The sequence below is a fragment of the Dipodomys ordii genome, unplaced genomic scaffold, assembly GCF_000151885.1.
Source record: "Dipodomys ordii isolate 6190 unplaced genomic scaffold, Dord_2.0 Scaffold7, whole genome shotgun sequence".
Taxonomy (NCBI): Eukaryota; Metazoa; Chordata; class Mammalia; order Rodentia; family Heteromyidae; genus Dipodomys; species Dipodomys ordii.
The window spans coordinates 3,864,191-3,871,450 of record NW_012267223.1 but is presented as its reverse complement, the minus strand read 5'-3'; the positions used below and the strand labels follow the sequence as shown (position 1 = coordinate 3,871,450).

At 55.2% G+C, this 7,260-nt stretch overlaps 1 protein-coding gene across 1 annotated transcript in view; it reads left to right on the top strand.

Moving 5' to 3' along the window:
- The window catches only part of LOC106001376, a 34,397-nt gene that overhangs the window by 14,371 nt on the left and 12,766 nt on the right, over window positions 1-7,260 (top strand). Inside the window, exons 12-20 of the mRNA XM_013036476.1 lie at window positions 150-260; window positions 473-636; window positions 2,182-2,275; window positions 3,980-4,036; window positions 4,294-4,351; window positions 4,521-4,651; window positions 6,499-6,594; window positions 6,699-6,934; window positions 7,025-7,203. Coding sequence (XP_012891930.1) covers window positions 150-260; window positions 473-636; window positions 2,182-2,275; window positions 3,980-4,036; window positions 4,294-4,351; window positions 4,521-4,651; window positions 6,499-6,594; window positions 6,699-6,934; window positions 7,025-7,203 — 1,126 coding nt within the window. The remainder of the gene's footprint in view (window positions 1-149; window positions 261-472; window positions 637-2,181; window positions 2,276-3,979; window positions 4,037-4,293; window positions 4,352-4,520; window positions 4,652-6,498; window positions 6,595-6,698; window positions 6,935-7,024; window positions 7,204-7,260) is intronic.

Here is a 7,260-nt window from a genome sequence, read left to right as displayed (position 1 = left end):
CTGTAGCTCAAGTGGTAGAGTGCTCGCCTTGAGCTGAAGAGCTGAGGGACAGCGCCCAGGCCCAGAGTTCAAGCCCCACGGCCGACAAAAAAAGAAAAGGAAATACTTGCTGTTCTGATCTCACCTCTGCATCCGTGGACAGGTTCCAGGCCCTGGGGACAGAGGGGCAGGGTGACTGCTCTGACCGAGAAAGGTGTGGCGCCATCCTCACCCAGGTGCTGGGAGCAGAGTCGCCTCTCTATCACCTCGGAGTCACCCAGGTGAGCACCTAGGTCCTGGCAAGCAGGGGAGCAGGCGTGCTGGAGAGGAGCAGTGTGTTGGGGACAAATGGACCAAGTCTGGGTTGACCGGTCCTTAGGCGGGGGGTAGAGTGGGGCTGGGCAGCTGGCCGTCCTGGGCACCCCAGAGTAGACCGAGGAGCAGCTGGGCCCCGCCGCCAGGCCTGGCCGGCCTGCAGTGCCTCTGCCCACAGGTCCTGCTGCAGGAGCAGGGCTGGCAGCAGCTGGAGCGGCTCTGGGCCCAGCGCCGCGCCCAGGCCTTGCTCACGCTGCACCGCGGCCTCCGGGTCTGCATCTCCCGCCAGCGCCTCCGCCTCCTGCCCCGGATGCAAGCTCGTGTGCGTGGGCTCCAGGCCAGGTGGGCAGGCGTTCGCACCCAGGGCTGAAGTGGGTGGGTGAGTGGGCAGTTCTTCAAGGTAGTAGGGCCAGGTTGGGGAGATCAGGGGATTTCTCAAGGCAAGTCCCACTTTGGCTCTAGACAGTCCGTGACTGCATTGCCACATCACCCACACAACCTGCGCTTGAACTTGAGCACAGGACGCTCATTCCTGCCAGCGCCACCTGAGCCTGCCACTGCGGGGTCTCACTGTAGTGATGGTAGTGATGGCTCCTTTCTAGTCTGCTCTCCACTTTATAGCAAGAAAGATCTTTTCAGCAGAAATTAGGTGTATGAGGCCATGCATCTTCTCCTGTCGTGGCTTAAGGCAAACTTTTTTTGTTTTTTTTGGTTGTGGGGCTTAAGCTCTGAGCCTGGGCATTGTCCCTCAGCTCTTCAGCTTAAGGCGAGCTCTCTACCACTTGAGCCACAGCGTCACTTTGGTTTTCTGAGTGGTTTATTGGAGATAAGAGTCTCATGGACTTTCCTGCCCGGCCTGGCTTTGAACCATGATCCTCAGCTCTTAGCCTTCTGAGTAGCTAAGATTACAGGCATGAGCCACAGGTGTCCAGCTATGACCCTACTATTTTATCCTCCCTGCCATAGCTGAAATGACCAGCATGCACCACTACATCCAGCTTTTCTCTATTGAGATGGGGAGGGGTCTCTCAGACATTATTATTATTTTTTTTCTTTTTCTTTTTCTTTTTTTCCAATAATAGGGCTTGTTGTGTTCAGGGCCTGAGACCTATTCCTGAGTTTTTTGTGTTTTTTTTTCTGCTTATGTGGTGCTGAGGAATCGAACCCAGGGCCTCATGCATGCAAGGCAAGCGCTCTACCACTGAGCCACCTTCCCAGCCCATTATTATTATTATTATTTGCCCAAGATAACATGAAACCATGATCCTCCACCTCCTGAAAAGCCAGGACAACAGGCAGAGCCACATTCGGCATGATGTTGCTTTCTACATTTTACAAGAGAGAGAAGAACGCTACTTATCCACGGTCCCAGTTACTAATGAGGCAGAAAATGACTTGAAGCTTATAACCTAGCTCCAGAGTCAGATCTTAATCCCCTTTGCTGAGCAGCCTCTGGTTCACCTGTTCTTCTCTCATAGTGTCCTGTTCTTTGTTGTTTCTGTCCAGCCTCAGGGGCTTTGCATACTGTCTAGGATTAGAGGATTCTGATGCCAGATAGGAGATACATAGAAGTTGTTTTGCTTTTTGTTTTTTCATCGGGCCGGTTCTGGCGCTTGAACCCAAGGCCCTAATGCTGTCCCTTAGCTTTTCTGCCCAAGCCGGGCACTCTTACCACTGGAGTCCCAGCTCTGCTCTGGCTTTTCAGTGGTTGATTGGAGATAAGAGTTTCACAGACTTTTCCGGTCCAGGCTGCTTTCAAACCTCAGTCCTCTGGTCTCAGTTTCCTGAGTAGCTAGGATTACAGGCGTGAGCCCGTTGGCAGCTGGGGGTGGAGGTTTGGAGACGTCATGCTCCCCATTCCCCTCCCCCCCACCCCGTACCCTCTAGGAAGCGCTACCTCCGGCGCCGGGCGGCTCTGGGACAGCTGAACACCATCCTTCTGGTGGCCCGGCCCCTGCTCCACAGACGGCAGAAGCTGCAGGTGAGGGGGCTGGCAGAGGCTGGAGTGGGGAGGCTCGGGGTAGAAGCCAACCAGCCTCAGCTGGCCCGTGGACTGAGATCCATCCGAGAGTGACTCCCCAGCTCACCCCACAAGGATGAGAGCTTCAGAGAACAGTGCTCTTCCCTTGTCTCTCTGACCAGCCAGGGCAGGCTGGGGTCCCACAGCCACGGTCTTCCTTTTCCTTCCTCCCTTCCTCCCTTCCTTCTTTCCTTCCTTCTTTCCTTCCTTCCTTCCTCCTTCCTTCCTCCCTCCCTTCCTTCCTTCCTCCCTCTCTCCCTTCCTCCCTTCCTTACCTTCTGTCCATTCCTTCTTTTTCTTTCTTGCCCTTCCCTTCCTTCCTTTACCTTCCCTCTCACTTTTTTTTTTTTTTTTTTGTCGGTCGTGGGGCTTGAACTCTGGGCCTGGGTGCTGTCCCTCAGCTCTTCAGCTCAAGGCGAGCACTCTACCACTTGAGCTACAGCGCCACTTCCGGTTTTCTGGTGGTTTATTGGAGATAGGAGTCTCACGGTCTCTCCTGCCCGGGCTGGCTTTGAACCGCAATCCTCAGATCTCAGCCTCCTGAGTAGCTAGGATTACAGGCGTGAGCCACCAGCGCCCGGCTTCCCCTCTCACTTTCTCTCCCTCTCCCCACTCCTGCTCTCCTCTTTTTCTCTTTCTCTCTCTCCTTTGCCTGCCTGCCTGCCTGCCTTTCTTTCTTTTTTTCTTTCTTTCTTTCTTTTTCTGGTCTGGTCTTAGGGCTTGAACTCAGGGCCTGGGAACTAGCTTTCCCAGAACTTTCTCTACTCAAAATTAGTCACGCCGGTAATCCTAGCTACTCAGGAGGCTGAGATCTGAGGATCATGGTTCAAATCCAGCCTGGGCAGCAAAGTCTATGAGACTCTTATCTCCAGTGAACCACCAGAAAACTAGAAGTGGCATTGTGGCTCAAATGGTAGAGCGCTCGCCTTGAGCTGAAGAGCTGAGAGACAGCACGTAGGCCCAGAGTTCATGCCCCACAGCTGACAAAAAAATATATATATAAATAAATAAAATAGTGCTCTACCACTTGAACCACAGCTCCACTTTCAGCTTTTTTAGTGCTTAGAGAGAAGAGTCTCATGGATTTTCCTTCCATGGGCTGGCTTTGAACCACAATCCACAGATATCAGCCTTCTGAGTAGCTAGGATTATCTATGAGAACCACCAGCGCCTGGCTTCTGTGTTTCTTCTTCTTACCCATGCTCAGGGGCCTGCCTCCCCCTTCTTAGGTGGGGTCCCTCCCCTCCCCTCCTGGCCCTGTAGGCCCTTCCTGCTCCCTCCCTTGCCTGATACTCCAATTTGCAGGCCATAAAGAAGCTCAAAGGTCAGTGCCCATACACTGCCCGCCCCCCCACCGGCCCCTCCCTGGCTGGAGTTTGTCCTCTAGGACCATTTCTTCCCTTCCTGTCTCTTCCTGGTGCTCTAGTGGACGGACGGGCAGTGACGTCCACAGTGAGGAGCCAGTGAGGGTTGGGGCAGGCAGGCAGCAGGTGGGGACCGCCACTCCTGGGCAGCCGTCACCACTCCTGGGCAGCCGGCCTTCCTGGGTCGGTGCTTTTCCTTTGCTGGCATCAGAAGCCGGGCGGGGGGCGGGCAGGAGGAGAGGCTCCCGGGGTAGCACCTTACAGAGAAATGACATCTCCTCCTCCTATGCCTTCTCCACAGCTCGGGCACTGGCGTGACCAGCACAGTGGCGGCACCTGGGAGAAAGTGCCAGACATGGTAGGGGACATGAAAGGTGCAGGGGTCTGAGCCTGGCACAGCTTCGGGGGGAGGGCAGAGAGGTGGGTGCTGCCAAGGGTCCTGGCGTCCATGTGCCACCTCTGAGCAAAGGACTGGGGTGTCCGTGACTCTCCACCGTCCTCAGTTTCCCTTGGAGGACGCTTGGGAGCTCTGCTTGTTTGGGGCCCAGCCTCCTTGTGTTTTTTGGAGGGGATGTGTTTATCACCCTGGGATGACGTGCCTTCCCTCTCCACCAGGATCTGGGACGCTTGGAAATCCCAGCAGAGCTGGCCGCTATGCTGCGGAGGGCAGAAGGTGAGTCTTCCCGGTGCCCATCCCTTGGCTCTGTCAGGGTGTGGCCTCTCCCCCGGGGACCCTGCTGGCGTCGATGGATGCTGATCGCTGCAGGGGGTGGTAGAGGTGGTACCAGACCTGGCACTATGCCAGGGCATCTCTGGGCTGCCACCTTGGCATTCACTCTCAGGCAGCCAAGATGTCCTGGCTGGAACCATCAAGGAATCCATGCCCCCGGAGGTTCCTGCCCGGCCCAGCCTGTCTCTCCCAGCCGACATCGACCAGTTTCCCTTCTCCAGCTTCGTCTCCATCAGCTTCCAGGTGAGACGCTGGGCCTGCCTGACCCCTTCCTGCTCCTGGCCACTCCCCGGCCTTAATAGCTTCCAGGCAGAAGCAGGGCCTCCCTACTTTCTTCACCCTCTGTGGCCCTCAGGGCTGTGGGGACAGCTGGTCTACTATGAAAATACCCAATAAACTGAACTATCTCACCTCACAGTGAGAAGACACACCTTTATTATTTATTCTTGGCATCGCTCTGCCTTTGAAGTCATGTTGTTAAGTAATATCTAATGACAGGGGGAAACTGGCCAGAATAGAGTAAACTACAAAAGGAACATTCAAAACTGCCCACATCACAGCATAGACAGTCTTTGCACAGAGAGTAAGACAGGGAAGAGAGGTCCAGTGCCCACCTTGGTCACCCTGGAAGTGGGCAGTTAATGAGAAGAGATTGTTTATTTGAGTAGTCCAGGCTGGCCTTGCATTCTTGATTCTCCTGTCTCTGCCTCCTGAGTGTTAGGATTTTAGGCGCACACCTTTATTCCTAGCTGATGATAGTTTTTATTTTTATGTTTATCCTCTTGCATGTTTTCTGAGTGTTTTGAATGTAGGACTGTGAATATTCTAATTACAGAACAGTTAAGGGGGCTGGGAATGTGGCTTAGTGGTAGAGTGTTTGCCTAGCATGCATAAAGCCCTGGGTTCAATTCCTCAGTACCACATAAATAGAAAAAAATAGAAATGGCACTGTGGCTCAAGTGATAGAGTGCTAGCCTTGAGCAAAAGAAGCTCAGGGACAGTGCCCAGGCCCTGAGTTCAAGCCCCAGGACTGGAAAAAAAAAAGCAAAAAAAAAAAACCCTTTAAGATGCCTTTTTATGGTGTGTGTGTGTGTGTGTGTTGGTACTAGGACTTGAACTCAGGGTCTAGGGCACTCTCCCTTATCTTTTTTGTTTGTTTTTGTCAGTCATGGGGCTTGAATTCTGGGCCTGGGCGCTGTCCCTCAGCTCTTCAGCTCAAGGCTAGCGCTCTACCACTTGAGCCACAGCACCACTTCTGGTTTTCTGAGTGGTTTATTGGAGATAAGAGTCTCATGGACTTTTCCTGCCCAGGCTGGCTTTGAACCGTGATCCTCAGATCTCAGCCTCATGAGTAGCTAGGATGACAGGCATCAGCCACAGGCACCCGGCTCTCCTTTATCTTTTACACTCAAGGCTAGAGCTCTACCACTTGAGCCACAGCTCTACTTCTGGCTTCCCTGGCCCCTCCCGCCCCCAACCCCCTACCTCCTGTTCATTGGAGATAAGAGTCTCTTCAATTGTCTGCCCAGAGCTGGCTTTGAACCAAGAGCCTCAGATCTCAGCCTCCTGAGTAGCTAGGATTACAGGTGTGAGCCACCAGGGCCCATCTGAAAAAGCCTTTTTCTTTCTTTCTTTCTTTCTTTTTTTGCCAGTCCTGGGACTTGAACTCAGGGCCTGGGCACTGTCCCTGAGCTTCTTTTTGTTCAAGGCTAGCACTTTACCACTTGAGCCACAGTGCCACTTTTTTTTTTTTTGGGTCTGGTCGTGGGGCTTGAACTCTGAGCCTGGGTGCTGTCCCTCAGCTCTTCAGCTCAAGGCTAGCACCCTACCACTTGAGCCATAGCACCACTTCCGGCTTTTGCTTTTCTGCTTATGTGGTGCTGAGGAATCAAACCCAGGGCTTCATGCCATGCTAGGCAAGCACTTTACCACTGAGCCACCGTCCCAGCCCTGAAAAAACAAGCCTTTTGAAGAAGCACTTGTGCACCAGCCCCTGTCCTGGGACGCAGGCGTCTGTAGGGCTCTCCTGGGACTGTCCTCCTGCAGGTCAGCAGAGAGGACAAACACTGTACCACATTCCTCCCCCACAGGAGCCATCTCTGCCCAGCCCAGGGCAGCCACTGACCAGGCCCCTGACCCGGCTGGACAGGGAGACCCCTCAGCATGCTCTGGAGATCAACAAGGTGGTGAGTGACATGTCAGGGAGAGGGCAGGGCAGGCCCTAGCGGGGACCTTAGAAGGACAGGCAGGAGCCCCGCCTCCTGCTCCCGTCTGGCTTTTGTGTCTCCAGATGCTGCGGCTCCTGGGGGACGGATCCTTGCAGCCCTGGCAGGAGCACACCATGGGCACGTACCTGGTACGGCAGGGGCTGCGCCGGCCTGGCCTTCGGGACGAACTCTTCAGCCAGCTGGTGACCCAACTCTGGCGTAACCCGGATGAACAGCAGAGCCAGCGGGGCTGGGCCCTCATGGCCATCCTGCTCAGCGCCTTTCCCCCCACGCCCGCTCTGCAGAAGCCGCTGCTCAAGTAAGGAGTCCGGAGGGTGGGGGCTTGGTGAGTGGAGTCCGTGGGCCACCCTGCCCCGCTTTGCAAGCGGCCCCGCGCTTTCTCCCACAGATTTGTGTCTGACCAGGCCCCCAAGGGCATGGCAGCACTGTGCCAACACAAACTACTGGAAGCCCTGGCGCAGACGCCGCTGGCGCCCGGGGCTGCCCGGACTCACCCTCCAACCCAGCTCGAGTGGAAGGCCGGATGGCGGCGGGGCCGCATGGCGCTGGACGTCTTCACCTTCAATGGTGATGGCCACCTCCCCCTGTGGCCACCAGGCCCCTCTCCCCGCCCTCCCTGCACCT